The 17738-nt window shown below is 52.2% G+C and overlaps 1 protein-coding gene across 10 annotated transcripts in view; it reads right to left on the bottom strand.

Moving 5' to 3' along the window:
* The window catches only part of Sun1 (Sad1 and UNC84 domain containing 1), a 41547-nt gene that overhangs the window by 7411 nt on the left and 16398 nt on the right, over nucleotides 1–17738 (bottom strand). For 3 of the 10 annotated variants that reach the window (XM_020169642.2, XM_074075375.1, XM_074075377.1), the window contains 14 exons: nucleotides 14784–14972; nucleotides 13321–13505; nucleotides 12045–12281; nucleotides 8870–9061; nucleotides 8280–8363; nucleotides 7873–7983; nucleotides 6473–6571; nucleotides 5953–6046; nucleotides 5279–5337; nucleotides 5036–5181; nucleotides 4382–4621; nucleotides 2750–2836; nucleotides 1949–1992; nucleotides 904–1012 (listed from right to left, as the gene is read on the bottom strand). In XM_020169642.2, the coding sequence (XP_020025231.2) occupies nucleotides 904–1012; nucleotides 1949–1992; nucleotides 2750–2836; nucleotides 4382–4621; nucleotides 5036–5181; nucleotides 5279–5337; nucleotides 5953–6046; nucleotides 6473–6571; nucleotides 7873–7983; nucleotides 8280–8363; nucleotides 8870–9061; nucleotides 12045–12281; nucleotides 13321–13505; nucleotides 14784–14972 (1876 nt within the window). Of the gene's footprint in view, nucleotides 1–903; nucleotides 1013–1948; nucleotides 1993–2749; nucleotides 2837–4381; nucleotides 4622–5035; nucleotides 5182–5278; nucleotides 5338–5952; nucleotides 6047–6472; nucleotides 6572–7872; nucleotides 7984–8279; nucleotides 8364–8869; nucleotides 9062–12044; nucleotides 12282–12316; nucleotides 12344–13320; nucleotides 13506–14783; nucleotides 14973–17738 lie in introns of all 10 variants that reach the window. The other 7 variants (XM_020169643.2, XM_074075376.1, XM_074075378.1 and 4 more) reach the window with 7 other exon arrangements.

The raw sequence follows: 17738 nt of genomic DNA, 5'->3' as shown, positions 1-17738 counted from the left end.
AGCCCTGCTCTTATCCCCACCAGGGGCCATGCTGGGTGCTACTGCCCTGTACCAACTCCAAGCCCCGAGGCTGTACCACCCGCTTCTGAAGCGTCAATTTGGAACCAGTTCACAGAGGCTCGTGCACAGCCCCAGCAGCCACAAGAAAGCCCTCAGGCTGCCAGCACTCAAGGTGGGCATCTCCCTTGCCCCATGGGGACAGAGGATGGCTGTGCCTTTGAACTTGCAAGCCCAGTAAGACGGCTCTCTGCTCACTTGCTTTGTGTCTGCACTGTCTCTTTCCTATCAGGTCTGGAGCTCTGTGCAGTTTTAGCACACGAACTGCAAACACTTCCCAAATCTATGGTGTGACTGACTTGTGAGGCCTCTGCCCACCAAATGAATCCTCGACAGCTGGAGGTTCTCTTCTGCCCAAAGGGGCAGGGCTGAAGCAACATTCAGGACATCTGACAAAGAAAGTAAGGTGTAGAGCACAGCAGTCTGCTCTGGTGACAACACACAGACACCACCACCCCAGACCATTGTCAGTCCGTGGTTGTGTGCACAGAAGGTGGGAAGACACACTAAGTGTTGGCCTATTACACTGCTGGACTAGGAAATCCAGCTCTCATTCTGAAACGGTTGCAGACTTCAAATGCAGAGCTGGGGGTAAACTCAGTGGTACAAGCACTGGCCTGGCATGTGAAAGACCCTGGATTCAACCCCAGAACCACAAAAACAAACCAACAAAAAGAGTCTTCAGGGGCTGATGGAGTGGGTAGAATGCCTGCCTAGCAAGTGTGAGACCCTGAGTTCAAACCCCAGTACTGCCATTTAAAAAAAAAAAACAAAAAACAACTCGCCAAAAGAGCCTTCAAATGTACTTTTAAGAAGCATTTTGGCCCCGGTGGGCTCCCCTCCTACCTTTTCACAGCTGGCCTTCAGATGCTGCCAGTCTGACAGCTGCGACCTCAGTAGGTCCAGCTCCAGCTCCAGACGTTGCATGCGGGGCAGGAGGGGCTCCTCCACCTCGCTGACAACAGAGGAGGGAGAAGTGGGTCAGCACCAACACGCTCAGAGGAACCACTCCACCTGGGCAAGTCCGTACATCTGCTTCCTTCGAATCACACGTCAGACTTCAGCACTGATCCTAAGCACCACTGCGCTACTCCAAGCTACGCTCATGCACAGAAGTCCCACGGTTCAGGGTCCCATGAGCACAGTACAAACACCCTGGGGCACAGGTGTGCAGAAACCAGCCTGCTGTGTCCGTAGTGCTCTCAGATAAACACTGGGGAGCTGTGTGGTCATCTAACCTGCTCCACTGAAATCAGGCATGGGGAAGTGAGGGGAAAGCAGGGAGCTCCATGGCATGGCAGGTACACAGCATGGCATGGGGAAGGCATGAAGGTGTCCAGAACTCAGGGCCACCTGCTACACAGCTTCAGGTCCAGCCACAGAGATCACAGGAGCCACACAGGGCAGCGTTGGCATGCACAGACTCAGGCAGGGCGGAGAACAAAAGTAAGCACAGAAGATGCAGCTGGGGACATCGGGCAGGAAACCACACAGAGGGGATCAGGCAAGCTGGAAATGAGGAACAAGCAGGAGATCACCCCCCGAGAACAGCCGAGGGACCATGGCTGTGTAGATGGCAAGGAGGAAGCTCAGCGTCGGCACAAAGGCCGTAGAATTCAAGGATAGAAAAGTTGGCAGCTGTGAGGAGCCCTGTCCACCTGGGGGCAGCAGGGCGGTGGCAGTCCATGGATGTGGGATCCTGAGACTCCAACAGTGCCACAGAAGCCAGGCCAGGCATGGGGACAGGGAGTGGCTGTCACAAGCCCCTCAGGGCCCTCTGTCCTTGAGTGGCCCCAGAGGGCACCCAGAAAGACACAGGTGACTGCGGTCATGCAAACATCAGCACCCCATCAGAGAACACAGACAATGCTGGTGGCCTGAGTCATCTTACCTAACTGCTCTCAGCCTGGCCTCTTCTAGTTCCTTCTGGATGGCCTGGGAGAGTGAGAAATGGTCTGTTTAAACACACATCTGAGTTCTAAGTTCATAAAATCACCTGATTCACCTGAGCTGTCTGTACTTATGTGGAACCTGTCCCCTTCACTGAAGTCCAGATCTGCAGTGGGCCTAGCGAGGTGTACAGATCATAGGACAGCCCCCCAGCAGCACCCAGGCTGAGGAACAGAAAGCCACCAATGTGGAAGGGTGAGTATGTGGTGTCTCAGCGTGCCTGTCCCAAGGTGTTGAGGCTAAGCCCTGGACAGCCTCCATGCAGTCTGACTCCTGCAGTCCCAGATGCCCAGGGGAAGTGTGTTCTGGATGCTGAGCCCTGGATCCAAGAGCCCACAGCCTCTGCAGTGCACACCCTGCAAGCACCTGGCTTTACCAGCAGCCGGCAGCAATACTTCTCTGCCCCAGATAATTTCCGCCCAAGACACCATGGCAACAGGGGCTCTGGAACCAGCAGCGGCTGGGTTTGAATTCAGCCCAGCCACCTCCTCAGCTACAGCCTTATTCTGTTCCCTGACCCAGGAACCAGAGTCAGGCTGGCAGCTCATGCATAATAGGGTGGTCACCGCAGGAGAAGGGAACACACTCAGACAACTCTCCAGTTTTATAAAACACAACAGCAAACACCCCAAAAGAGGGCCCACTCCTGGCTAAGGTGTGTCTGCTGACATTAACTGCAGTTGACTGCTCTTCTATTCAGAGAACTGCTTCTGGGACTGACTATAAAGTCAAGAAGGAATACCTCAGATTTTTCTGTCAGTTTTCTAAGAATATCTTCCAAGTTTGAGAGACGCACTCCATGTTCATGGTAGAATGTCACAAAGTCAGCCTGAGAAAGAAAACAAGAGCAAATGGTAGAGGTGAGCAACAGAAAGTCCAGCAGGCTCGGTCTCATCATGTGAGCAGTGTCACAGCACACAACAGCCTTGGAGGGGAGACCCATCGCCTAGCAACATCCTCATCTCTGCCTCTCACTAGAGATCTTAAACCCAAGTGACACTGCAGGAATAGCTTTTCTGGTGACAGAAGAGTATCAGTAAACACGAGGAGACACTGGGAAGCCAATCAATCAGTACTCACTCGGCAGATTCCACAGCCACTGCCACCTTTCAAGACTCAAAAAACAGCAGGTACACAGGTGGAGACCCTGACCACTCACGTCCCTTGGTCACTTCACATTCATGTGAAGTATGACATGGACACACAGTAGGAAGGAACCACAAGTTCCCAGGACACAGCACATCACAGGGTCAAGTTCCCAGGTGATTACAATGTCCACAGGGAGACTAGGGCCGGGTGTGGTTGGCTGCGCCTGAAATCCCCGCACTCAGGAGGCAGGAAGACTGAGAGTTAAGGCCAGCCTGGGCTACAGAGCAAGACCCTGTCTCAACGAGGAGAAAAGGAGGTGAAGAGGCAAGTGGCTTTCGGGCTTCCCAAGGCAGCCTAGGTGACCTAGAAGAGCCTCGATGGCAGAGCACAAGGTTTTTGGACATTTGCTGACTGCTGAGAAGTGGTTTCCTTCCCACCTTTCTTTAGCGATTCTCAGGAAGGCACAACAGCTCAAGATCATTCTGGAGCACTCCGGAAGTAGCACCACGGCTACAAAGAGGAGCACTGCAGGTTGGGAGGACACTGCCCGGGTCACAGCACGGGAGCAGTGGGGAGTACGACCGTGATAGCTATAGGGTTACAATTGGAAATAGGGTATCCCAGATGTAGATGGCCCCAGTGCTGCCGCACACAAAGGCTGGGTCCTGCCACCTGCCCAACACGACGCCCTGTACCTGAGCTTCCCAGCACAGCCTCCAGACTGTGGTGCTGCCGACTCCAAGCGAGTGTCCCACCGCAGGGATGGATGGAGCTTGGTGACTCCATGAGGATAGCTGTGGTTCTTACCGTGTCTGTGCGTTTCAGTTTTGCCACCTCTACAGCCACAGCGGAGGGCACGTGTGAGGCTCTGCACAAGGTGCTCCCCACGGAGGAGGACCTGCTCCTCGCTCCCACCTCCCGGCTGCAGCGGTTTATACCACAGCCCTCACTTCTCAGAGTAGCATCGCCAGGAAACAAACAAGCCACAATACCATCACATGCAGCTAAGTCTTCTTTTTAGTACTGAGCCTGCAGGCGGCTTGGACAGGACATGTTCCCCATAAGGCTTGTGTGTTGAGGGCACCATGGGGAGGTGACAGCTCCTGAGGCCCTGATCTAATCAGTGGTGACTCTTGATGGAGAAGTGGCTCCCAGGAGGAAGGCCTTGAGGGCACACCTTGTCCCCAGTCCCTCCCTCCATCTCCTCCATGAGGTACTTTGTCACAATGACGGGCAGTGACTAACACAGCTCCACAGGTGGTCTTCTCTCACCTGTAGGCCTTACCTTAGCGTTTGGGGTCCCAGTGGCATCCATTTCCTGCAGGTGCTGCCCAACAATGTCCTTAACCCATGACGACAGCCCATCCCTGCCTTCATCCATCCGGTCCACCCGCACCTGCAGTCTCTGAAGTGACACTGTCAGGAGCCTGAGCTTCTCATCATGGCTGTGGCACTGTGCAGACAGAGAGGCCACCTGCTGCCCCATGTCACTCTCCCAACGCCACTGGGAAGCCTGGTCATCAGCCTGAGGAGAAACACATGGCGACACTTCAGCAGGTGGGGTGCTGGCTGCAGGACAGGCACTGGAGGGAGAGGCAAGAGACCTGCTGATTGTGCCGATGACCGAGCTCCCTCATGCTTTCTGTACCATGCACAGTAACGAATGCCATGCTTCACGTTAAAACTAACTGGAAAATGAGGTTAGTTATTTATCATTTGGGCAATTTCAGAACATTTGCAGAGCTGTAAAACTGGCTTTTTTTGTTCTTTTTTCTTAATTTTTATTGTTTTATTATTCATATGTGCAAAAACTGGCTTTTTTGACAGGTAAAATTACCTTCTAAAGCAAGATCGTGACTGAGCTGCCCATTCACCCTAAAGCAGGGTGAACTCTGGCCAGCACAGGCACACGTGGCCAGGGGGACTTGTACACCGGTACCTGCAGAGCCTGGCTCGGGGCAGAGGGTCCAGGTCTGACCACATCCTTGGGATCGTCCATCCCCTGTGCTGTGTGCATGGCTGTCCAGTTCAGCACAGGCAGTAGAGAGAGGAAGTCACCCTGGCCCCGCAGGGAGAGGCCTGCACCTGGAGCAGAAGGACGGCTGAGCATGTGCAGCGTACAGGGTCCCCAAAGCCACTCACGGCTTGATCTGCTCAGCACCCATGTGCTCAGGCTGCTCACCTAGTAGCAGCAACAGTGGGAAGATCAGGATGAAGAGCTTGCAAATATTTCGAAGGCACCTAGGGAAAAAATTAAATTCCTTTAACTTGGGAAAAGAAAAAGGCAGTGTTCGCCATTCTATCCTGTGACTTTATGAACGATACCTGCCCCATCACCATTCTTGTATCTACAGGCCTGGTGACATATGCACAGGAGCCCTTTCCATGAAGCGTGCTGACCACCTACACTCGGGACACTTACTGGCCACAAGGCCCTGTCCCCTGGGCTGTGCCCCCTGTGGGGCTGGTGCCGTGGAAAGTGACTAGGGTGGCAGTGCAGGAAAAAGCCTCTTAGGCTTGACTGGACCCTGCAGCTGGAGTGGCTCTGCACAGTTCCTTTCCTTAGCCAGGATACCTGCCTTTCCACCTCATAGGAGGCTGGTAAGATCAACCTAAGGCGGTATGTTAACGAGGTACTACGTCAATATGATGACCACTACAATAACAAGCAAACAGCAGCCTGTGATTGGAGGCAAATGGGTTCTTAAAAATACCACACAAGGAGGGTAAAGTAGAGTGATGGAGGGGGTGAAACCATTATGATATATTGTAAGAACTTTTGTAAATGTCACCCCTAGTACAACAATATAGTAAAAAAATAAGTAAAACACACACTAATGGTATGGGTTTCCTTACCTTGTAAGAAGAAACACATTCAGCCAAGAAATCAAGGTAACAAACTGGTACCACCCAATCCCCAGCCACCAGAACGTTCTGGAGACCGCCTTCCCTAGGAGAGAAAAGAGCACTGTCAGGACATGTGCTTGGAAGCCGCTCGGAGACAAGCCTGGTACAGAGGAGCTGCAGCACAGGGAGGGAAGTCACTGGCAGACTCTCTGAGCAGTTAGGATGCAGCTGGGGTGCAGGGCAGTAGAGGGCACCAGTCGTCACAGCAGGGGAGCAGGTACAATGCTGGCCATGCACAAGACAGGATGTCACAGGAAGCCCCAAGTCCAGGCACCTCAGCACAGAGGGAAACAGCAGGCCAGAGGCGCTCATGTATCCTGCGGCACAGTATGCTGGTGTTTCTACTGCAGGACATGGCGAATTTCACCAAGACCAAAGCACGCAGCAACAACACATCTTTACTGGTTGTTGCAGGGTTAGCTGCCAGTAGCTCTGCAGAGACTGTAACACGAAAGCCCCAAATGACCACCTGGAGCAGTGATGGCCAACCAGAGGGCTGACCACAGCATCTCAGACACAAGCCGCCCGGCCACTCCGATCCTCTGTAGTGGGTGCATCACAAGGTGACCTGAGGCAAGAAGATGGGCACAGGGCACCTCAGACGCCACAGTGCCAGCGCCATGCTGATGGCACAGCAGAAGGTGCCCATCACCAACCCAACCCTCCTATGACTGAGTCATCATCTGTCTCTTGAGAGTGGGAGTGAGATGCTCGGGGAAAGTAACATGGAAAACCCTGCCTGCAGATTCGAACAGGTGCCATGAGGTCATGCCTTCAGAAACCCAAGGGGGCCAGAAGCTGCCTAGAAACGGGGTGACTGGTGCCGGCAGAATTCATGGTGGAAAGAAAATGCAACCTTTTAGGACAACCTGAAGTCCTACGCTCCACGGTCACCTCTGCTGGGTGAGAAAATGATTGCTCATGCTTCCTGAAAGTTTGGGTATGTAAAGTTTTCCAGGGGTGAGGCACTTTAGAATCACAGCAGGAGTCCCATAGGACAAGGCCTCCAACATCACACAGTACAGATGGCAGGAAACTGCTGTGTTTTCCTTTTTTCTCCTGAGTGCTGGGACTACAGGTATGCACCACCACACCTGGCCACACTGCTTTCCAAATCAATTTTGCTCCATTTTTTCCAAGACCAACCACTGAGGTCTTGTCCTCATGCTAACTGGACATGTGCAGGTCGGCCTTGTTCAGCCATTTCAACTTGGCAGATATGCAAAGAAATGCAGCTAAGAGGAGTTAGAAAAAAATTGATTACTTTATGCTTATTATAAGTAGGAGACAATTATTTTTGAAGCGCAGCTTAAAAAAAAAAGCTAACGGGAAACGTGTTTTTTATTTTTTTTGCAGTGCTGGGATTTGAATTCAGGGCCTACACCTTAAGCCACTCCACCAGCCCTTTCTAGTGTTGGGTTTTCTTGAGATAGGGTCTCGTGAACTATTTGCCCGGGCTGGCTCTGAACCAGGATCTTTCTGATCTCTGCCTTCTGAGTTGCTGAGATGATAGACGTGAGCCACCAGTGCCCAGCAAGCATGTCCTCTTTACCAGGATGGTTACAGGCATGACCTGGAAAGCCCACCTCCTCGCGGACACTTCATGGGCACAGCATCGCCACCACGCCAGGAGACAGCGAGCAGCCAGAGAGAGCAGGGAATGCTGGGCCTCCTCTCTGCTACACCCTCACTCAAACAAGCGCTTCTCACCCGTTAACTCACACTACATAATAACAGAATTTTGAGAGACACTGCTTTGACCACAGTTGATGTTGCTCCTGTTTGCTGCCTAAAGTGCTTTAGGACACTGGAACGACAAGCAGAACAAGGACAGCAGGGCTGGGGACAAACAACAAAACAAGGCACAACCTGCAGAGGCGCAGAGGCGCCCCATGGCCCCCGCCGCCCTGCGTGGATGGGATGGCTGCGCGTAGGTGGCTGTGTACGTTTCAACGTGCTTCTTCCCTTTACAGTCATCACCTGTGGGTGTGGCGACAAGGAGTGGAGTGACAGATTAGTATGCAGACCTTGACAATCAGAACGGTGAACAAAATGCAGCTAGAGAAGACCAGGACAGTCCACTGGCTGCAATCCCAGTGAATGCAGCACAGTGGAGAGAGGGTTCCAGTGTGGAGTTGGGCAGAAGTGCTGTCCACAGGCCAGTGTGGGGACACTGAGCTTGGGTGGGCTGCTCACTCTTGCTGGTTAGTGGTCTGCGTTACAATGGGGTTAGCACTTCCCAGACCAAGGATGTCTGTGCAGGAAGACATACTCACATAGGACCTCCCCGTCCACACTGGGGTGGCTGTCCTCTCTGGGCAGTCCCAGGGCAGTCACCCTCCCATTGTAACTGTGAAGAGCTGCAACACAGGCCACAGAGGCTTAGAGTCTCACCTAAGCAAGAGCAGCATGATACAGCGCAACCCAAAACATGGCTCAGGGGAATACGGGTGGCAGGGCTTTGGTGTGACAAACAAGTCAAAATACCACCAGGTTGGTTGTATGTGGGCCCGAGTAAACAAAGACTGACTTGACTACATGTTTTAAAACAATGTAACACTAAACAGCACTCAAATAAACTGGTTTTGCTTAAGCAAAAGTCAAAAGCTGAGTAAGCTTTCTTCTGAAAACTCTCGAGGTGCGTAAATGCTGACCACCTGTCAGGAACCTGAGCTACAGGGAGTACATCAGCACCTGCACAAGCTCCCGTAGCAGACAGACCAGGAGGCAGAGGCAGAGGCAGAGGCAGAGGCAGAGCCAGCCCTCACGCCGCCCGAGAAGAGGAGCGAGGACAGAGAAGAAGAATGGTGTGTTCAATGCCCAAGCATTGTTCAGTGCAGAAGGGAGGAAAAAATTCCTTAAATACCTTTGGATTCATGGTTTTTTGACTCATAACTTTCTGATTCTTTTGATTCATAACTTTTCAATTTGTAATTTTCTGATTCATGATTGAGCTTCATGAAAACCACTTGAAAAAGCTGTACTAAAAATGATGAAAAGGACGATGAAGTGCATCTGGCCAGCCACAAAATCCTATCCACGTAGAGAGATGCACCGCCTATTGAAAAACCGGACACGCGTTACTCTTCCCACAGTCACCATTTCCCCTGATGAGCAACTTCAAGACAAAGCAGAACTGCACGCATTTTTGCACTGGGCCAGGAGAGAACCTGGGAAGGATGCCCTGTGAGTGACAGAAACAGCAGCAAAGGAAGCCCTTGCTTCAGAACGAGGTGTCTGTCAATCTGTACTCCACCACACTCAGAAGTGGGGAGCAGCATGAGGTCCTCATGGGACCTCTGACCCCAGTCTGCGGAGGCAGCTTAGCCCCAGGCACCCTGAGCACTCACTGGCATTCAGCACCTGTGGCCCCAGCTGTACAATAGGCCTGGTGCTCTGTCCTGAGTGCAGTGAGATTCTGTAAGCCATGGTTGTCAGACAAGTTTTCCTTGACAAAGTATTTCTTTACGGGGTGAGAAGAGAGAAGTGGGCAGCTGTGGGTGCCAGGAACGGGGCCAGGAGGTGCTGCTGGGCCACAGCTCCTCCCTTGACCCCAGCTCAGGGAAACACTGCATTAGAGCACCGGGTGGAGGTAGCTTGAGTTGGTGAAGTCTGAGTAGGATGGATTTTTCAAAAGAAGACCAGAGACTATTGTGACCTGGTACGTGGCGCTGAAAAGAACAGATCTGGTGTGAGCAGCCGGTGCCACTGTGCACTCTGTCCGGGGCAGTGCGAGCCCACGCTGACCAGAGCAGCTGACCTGTCATTATAGGAGACGCACCAAATGCACTCTGCTTTCCACCCATTGAGCTGGAGAGATTCCAGAGACCACCACCAAGACCTGGCAAGGGTGGGGTGGGGCTGCAGCTGAGTGGCAGAGCTCATGCAAGGCCCTGTGTTCCGTCCCCACGTCACAAACAAGAGTAAGGGGAGGGGACCTTTACCCTGTCTAGGGATAGCACTTTGGGCCGGCCTTCAGTGAAGGTAAAGTGAGGATCATCAGGACATCCATTCTACTTGAGGGTGCGCAGTCCACATGGGCCTTTGCACCCACAAAGGGCACACAGCAAGCACACTCAAGAAACAAACAGAAAACTTGGGAGTTCGCCAGAAACTGACTCGACTGATACAACCGTATGTGTAATGGCAGGCACCAAAAAAATGACATTAACTAGCATTTAAAATTTTAAAAGCTAGACGGCTACATCTATATTCTGACAGGATTTAAGTATTTGGTTTTTGTTTGTTTGTTTGGCTGGTAACTTGTTTGGTCTTTGTTTTTTTTCTTTTAAAGTGGTACTAGAGTTTTAACTTTGGGTTTTGAGCTTGCAAAGCAGACGCTCTACCACTTCAGTCACACTTCCAGTCTATTTTGCTATGGTTATTTTGGAGATGGGGGGTGGGTAATGAACCGTTTGCCCAGGATGCCCTTGAACCATGATCCTCCTGATCTCACCCTTCCAAGTAGCCAGGATTACAGGCGTGAACACCAGCTCCCAGCATTGTTTGGTCTTTTGAGACAGTCTTGCTATGTAGCCCATGCTGACCTTGAACTTGCAATCAATCCTCCTGCCTCAGTCTCCCAAGTGCTGGGATTATGGGAGTGCATCACATGCCTGGCTTTGATTTTATTTAGGCTTTTCTCTCTCTCTTTTTAAACGGTGTGGGGACTGATTGAACCCAGGGTCTTGCACACTAGGCAAGAGCTCTACTACTGAGGTACACCTCCGGTCCAATAGTATTTAGGTAAAGACACAAATGCACCTTGCTGCAAAAATATGTAAAGGCATTCTGCTGGGTATTGGGGGGGGGGAGAGGGAGGGGTGGAGTGGGTGGTAAGGGAGGGGGTGGGGGCAGGGGGGGAGAAATGACCCAAGCCTTGTATGCACATATGAATTAAAAAAAAAAAAAAAGTACGTAAAGGCAGAGTTCGGGTGATGGCTGCACAAGTCTGGGCTGTGTGTCTGAAGACAGCTGGTGGTTAACTTGGTTACGTGAGCTCTAGCTCAGGAAAGGAGCTGACCCAAGTTATCTCATGTGCCCAGCACCATGCCTGACACTTGGTGCTGAGGGCGTAACACCTAGCTCGGGACCAAGCCAGGTGGCCTCACCAGCAGGCCTCAGTCTACAAACAGGGACCGGGGCTGCTGTGGTCACCCGCAGAGCCCCTGGCTGGCCAGCTTGGAGACACCAAGTGCAACGCAGTCCTGAGCATAGAGCACATTGAGGAGGTTCCCCTCATTTTGTCTGTCAACCTCCTTCTCCTCCTATGGTTCTTTACTTTGTGACAGGAATGGTGTCAGAACACCATACCACAGCAGACTAAACGAGAAGATTCCACCACAAAGGTAAGACAGCAAATCCATCATAAGCAGCTAAAAATGAGCGATAAGCCCTTGATCTTATTCTACCTACTCTTCCATTACATCCAACCATCATTTGAACTACTATCTAAGTCCCGGCCGAGACAGGACACACACATGAACAGAACTGTCCCTAAGCCTCCTGGGCATCACAGCCATGCCTGGAACCCTGAAAGAGTATATGTGGCTGCCCTCCCTGCAGGCCCAGGAGGAAGACCTGGTGTCCCAACCCCACTCCACCCACCTGTGCCTATAGGATCTTCACGTTCAGGAGGGGACAGGCAACGCCAGGCCCCACGTCCCTCCAGAACTACACGTGCTCCTGAATTCCCCTCTGTGCCTGGCAGAGGAGTGCGAGTCCTTCAGCACACAGTGCTGCTCTGTGGAAACAGGCCAGCGTCTGAGTGGCCACCCACCTTGTTATTCCACTCAGGAGAAAATTTCCTTTGCTCACATTGAGGCCAAATTTATAGACCTTGAACACGTCTAGGTACAGAGCACTAAGCACATATGCAAGGTGCCGTTTGGAAAAGGAGGGCAAAGCTCACTGGGTGCACCTCTTCAGACTTTTGGAGGACAAGTTTGAGTTCAAATCTGTAGCACACGATAGTCCATTTGATGACAAGAAAAGGAAGCATTAGGACACCGAGTCCTCTAACTTTAACGGGGGAGACTTACATTTTGGATTCCTATCCCTGGAGTAAACCCTTGAGGTGGGCCTGTGGGTGGCGGGGCCAGTTGTGAGCGCACTTGTGCGCGCTGAGAGCAAGCTGCAGTCGCGGCAGGTGTACCCATTGCTGGCAGCCACATCTGCTGCCAGGTCGCCGTTTCCCTGAGTGGCAGCTTTACTTCCACCTGAAGTTTTGAAAAAGCAGGTGAAGCCTGTTATCAGTCTGCAGACATCAAAGACAACTCCTGGAACATGTGCAGAGAAGGACAGAGACAATTACCTGTAAGATCTCCATCGTCATCCAGACCTGAAACACACACGTTTTGCTGTGGTCAGAACAAAGCACACCCCAAAAAGAACAGCCTGCCGTGGCAGGAAGCCAGCTCTGTGGCGCAGGGCGGGTTTATCCCCAAGATGCTGGAACTGGGACTTCTCCTGACACAGGTACCCACTACCTGAGGCTCCAGCTGGGGGCACATCTTGGTGAGAACCCCGCACATGAGCACACAGCAATGACCCAAGAGGCAGGCAGGAAGTGTGGGGGACCAGGCTGGGCCACTCCCCAAGCCCAGCCACCCAGGTGGAGCCTCCTGACCAGAAGTGTGCTTCTATTGCCCTGAGTAAAACAGCACCAGGCTTCCCAAAAGGAGTGCACAGAACCTCAGGAACTGACTTGGCTCTTCCACCTGCCTTGGAAGGGCAACGGAACACAAGCTCAACTCAACATTCTCTCCTCAAAGGTCCTCCCCAGGCACAGACTTGGTGACGCCAGACATACCCTACAGACTTCGGTCAGGGCACAGCCACTTGCTTCTCAGTGTCAATTCTTACACATGCATTTTTTTTTCTTTTTTTTTAGACAGGGTCTATGTAGCTCTGGCTGGCCTCAAACTGTCAATTCCTGGGTCAGCCTCCTGAGTGCTGGGATTATACATGTACACCACGCCTGTCTCTCCCAATACTGTCTAATGACTCAGAAAAAACCTTGGCCACTGTGTTACTTAGAGCTTTCTGGAACCAGCAGTGAATTTTACACTGCTGTGTTTAAACATCTTACAAAAGCAATGCATTTGGAAAAACAGTCATCAGGTTACTGCCTGGTCCTTAATCTTTCACGCTGTGGTAAGTAATCCTCCGTGGCCGCAGTTGAGGCAGCAGATGCAGGTGGCATCCAGAGCCCTGCCTCCCTGGTAGCAAACCTGGCCATAACCCACCTTCCTCCCAGAGCAACCACAGAAACCACTGTGCTGGGCATGAGACCACCTCCACCCCCCAATCACTCACCCCAGAAGTGGTCCACTTTGGTCTGCTCCTGGATGAGAGACTCGTCCAGCACGGGAGGCCGACGGGCAGAAGTGCCCTGCAGGCTGCAGGAGCTGCCCTGGCAGACGCTGGAGGATGCAGCCTTCCCCGACAGGTGGTTGATACTAAAAGCTGGCTTGCTTGAACGTTGGCGCTGGTTCACTGTCCTGAGAAAGGATAAGAAACACGTCTGTAGACTCTTCTAGTTTAAATACCAAATGACTGTATTTCACCAACACAAGAGGTATGACAGAAGAAACAAACATTTTACAACAAACCATTTTCTTAGGCCTTTCGGCAGTAATGAAGTATGTATTAACCTGTAAAGGGAATTTTAAGGTGGGATCTAAGAACTCTGTCTCAAATTGTAAGCACAGAATAATTTCAGATTATTTTGGGCCCAATGACACAAAAGAAGTTCAAACATAATTTTTTTGGGGGGGATGCGATGGGATTTGAACTCAGGGCTTTCCATTTGCAAAGCAGGCACTCTACCACTTGAGTCCATTTTGCTGTGGTTATTTTGGAGATGGAATTTCATGAACTATTTGCCAGCCAGTCTTGAACCATGATCCTCCCAATCTCAGCCTCCCAAGCAGCTGGGATTACAGGCATGAGCCACTGGCACCAAACCATAAAGTAATTTAAAAATAAAAATGACCTAAAAATAAAAAAAGATGTGCTTTAAAAATTTGCCATCCCATCTTTCTAACCAAGAAGCCGCTGTTTCTCAGTCGCTGGTGGAGAAGGAGCGTGTTAAACAGAACAAGAACAGGTGGTAATCCAACTTCTGCTCTCCTATTCCACACTTGGCAAAAAGCAAAAGCCTTTAAAAATACTCAGTGTCTGGCCACTCGGCTTGAGTGTGGGGTCACGCAGGCTGATGGTGGCAGGCTGTCCCTGGGGATAGGTGGTGGAGAACCCTGGCCTCTGTCACTCGTGTGGACCCAGCTGTTTACCTCTGTACAGCTGGATCCACACTGAGTGGCAGCACACTGGAGTGTGAGCAACATGAAAGAAGGTGTCACTTTCATGCACATGGTGAGGATATCTGCCCCTCCTTGTACAGCAGTGGTGACAGAAAGGAGTGTCCATAGACCACTGGGCTTTGTCTGCGTTTGTGCTAAGGAACAGGTGATCCTTCCCTTGTCCACCACCAGTGGGCATGGGCCGTGGAGGCTCAGCTTATCACAAGGGTGCTGCCCGCAAGCCTAACGAACAGCTCCACCTCCCAGGACACGCTCTTCAGTGCCTCAAGGCACCAGCTACACCCTGCAGACTCTGTATCCAACGCCCTCACTCACTCCAAAACAGGGTGGATCCGAGCACACGTGTGTGCACACACTCTAACGTTCAAGAAGGAAAGCCTGGTCTTACAGGCCATAAGAGCTGGCAAACTTGGTTTCATTGGCACCAGTAGTGCCAGGAGGAAGCTGAGCGCTCACCTGGCTGCGCTGTCCTTGAGCAAGGCAGTCCTGGTGGCGCTGGAGCGCGCGTTCACAGCCTGGCCAATCGCAGTGCTGTATGAGGCCTCAGTCAGGCGTAAGCTGCGGCGGGACATCCTCGGAGAGTCAAACACAGGGTCTAACCGGTGCTCAGTCTCAAAAGCAAGTGCTTCCGAAGAGTAACTTGAACTGGAGGAAGAATGTGCCAGAGATGAGATGCTCACAGCCTGGGTCTGAAACCAACCACACAAGCAGCAGCAAGTGGGACCAATCACGAGCGGCACTGGGTCATGACCTCACAGCACCAGGAAGGTAGCACAGAAAGCAGTCAGAAAGAGCCACTGTGGACACCCTAGCCCAGCTCGCTCACTGCAGACCCCAGGGTGTGCAGAACAGGAGCTTCCCTGAGAGCAGCTGCTTCAGGACAGGCTTCAAACACAGGAATCCCCACTGTGGGACACTGTCACTGCATGAGATCCAATCCCAGCAGCCACAGGTGTCATGAGACAAATCTAAGCTCCAGAACCAACGGCGCACTTTGTCTGACACACTGAAGCCACAACACAGTCACTGCCACCACCTTCCATGCAACCATCACAGCGATGCAGCTGAGTAAAAAGATACAGTAAAACCTTCTGGTGGCCACCAAGGTTTCAATGACCCAAGTGTCCACTCTGTGTCCATGGGTGGTGCACCACCAACATGTGAGTGACACGGTCATCCCGGGGAAAGCCACATGTACAGAAACGAGGTGCTTTACAGGACTGTATGCAAGGCACCCTAGGGGAGGAGTTGCAGATATGTGCCAGGAAAGAGGCAGACACAGGAGCGGGCTCAGCGCCTCCCAATGTGAAAGGGGTCATGGTGGGTGGGCAAGGTGAGGAGCACAGAGCTCATGGCTCAGGTGGGAGAATCTGAGGAGGGGGGTGAGCATGTGAGAGTCAGGCCTGGCTACCAAGGGCCTGTGTGCCTGCTAGAGCCAGGCGCAGCAGCGTGAGGTGTCCCTGTGGTCGTCTGGGTGAGGGAGATGCTCACCAGGTGGGCCGCTAGGCCTGGCTAGGGATCTACAGGGGTGACGGGTGTTCCGTGTTTTGCATAGCAGGAGTACTTTCAGAATCACGGTGCCATTGGCTTAGAAGACTGAAAGCCTTAGGAAACACCTTACTAAAGCATGCTACTTGTATAGGCAGGGACTGGCACCGCAACTGTTCCGGTTCACCCAAGTTCCACTGGCCACCCCACAGTCACCCTCAGAATTGAGCTGCTGGCTTATGGTCCAGGTGGGACTCTGGTCCCCCAAAGCTGGACAGCCCTCCCAGCACAATCATGTCCTGACCCCCATGGTTGTTACAAACAGCACAGGGGTGCAAGTTGTCTAAAGAGTCTGTCCTGCACTGTGTGCAGAAGATGGGGACATACAGCAATGGGAGACGGTCCCCATCACCTAAGGTGGTGACCCTGCCAACAAAACATGATGAACAGTGCACTGTCACAGAAGGCCTCCGTGTTCTGCTGCACAACAGCAAAGAACACCCTACCTCACCCTGCTAGTTTTGGTTCTAAAGGAAGGGGAGGGGCCCCACAGGCTCATGGATTGGACCCTTGGTTCCCAGTTGCTGATACAATTTTGGGAGGCATTTTTTGCAGAGGTGGGGCCTAGCCGAGGAAGTGCTGCCTTTGGAGGATACCCTAGCTTCCAGTCCCTGCTCTGCCTCCTGTCCACCCAGCATGGCCCAGAAGCATCAGAGCCAGGTGATCATGGACTGAAACCTTTGAAACCCTGAGCCAAAATAAACCCTCCCTCCCTTAAGCTGTTTCTGTCAGGCAGTTTGTCACAGTGAGGAAAAGTCTGACACAATGTTTATATCAAAACAAATGGCAGAAGAAACCTGCACATCTGTGCCCAAGGACACACAGCAGGTTCTCTGTTCACTGGTAACCACAGCTACACAGTTGCTTCCACTGTGAGCTGGGCAGCACTGAGCTGATCAAGGTAATGGACAGTGCGTGGGGACACAGGGACAACAGGAAAGGGAAAGAGGGGACTAGCAATTTCAAGTTCCACACCCCAATCTCTGGTCCTGACCCCTGCGGTGAGGGCCTAACTTAGGCTCTGGGGTCTTGGCTGCTCACCTCCCTAGTCCTGCCGGGACTGTGGTTCAGGCACATAACAGCTGCCCCCAGGCTGGCCAGGCTGCATGCTCAGCCGTCCCTCAACACGCAGACCCCCCAGGTGAGGGTACAGGAGCCAGATGAAGGAGGGGCTTGACGTGCCTGCTCCCAGCAACACAACCCTATCAAGTCTTACAGTAGTTTATTAATTTTTCTACAATGTTGATAGGGGAGAAAATTTAAACCTAAGGTGTCCAATCCAGGATTAGAGGGACTTATCTGGAATTCAGTGAGGATACAAGGCTGATACAGACAAAACTCTGTGAAAGACCAATTACAGGTCTTGCCCTCGAGAACACGAGACCTCACCTCTTCTGCCTTATCAGCTATACTATCTTTGTAAAATATCAGTTTAGATGTGCTTTTTAGTAACTGAAAATAACAAAACATACAGATGCTCGGCAGCAGTGAATCATGGGAGGTATACAGTCAGTCAGACAAGAGTGCACTCTTCTCTGTACTGTCAGTGGGAAGGGTGTGTAGGCACAGCAGGGCTGTCCTAAGAGTTGGGGCTGTGGCTCATCCGTGTCACCCCTTACCTGCCCACCTGAGGCACTGACTTTTACCTCTGGCCCCTGTGGTCCCCAGCCCAGCTCTTCCCTGGACTGAACCAACCTCCTTCCCCCCGTGGTCTGACTGTGGCGAGCTCAAGCGCCATTCAGCAAGGCAGGCAGCTCTCTCCGCTTTCCACCATTCAGGGCCTTGTGTGCTGGTGGTCACCTGTCCCTAGTCCTCCCTTTGGAGGTCACCATTTTCTCTATCCCTTATCATAAAGCTGCCTTG

Source organism: Castor canadensis, chromosome 6 (assembly GCF_047511655.1).
Source record: "Castor canadensis chromosome 6, mCasCan1.hap1v2, whole genome shotgun sequence".
NCBI classification, from domain to species: Eukaryota; Metazoa; Chordata; class Mammalia; order Rodentia; family Castoridae; genus Castor; species Castor canadensis.
This window is presented reverse-complemented; position numbering and strand designations above follow the sequence as displayed.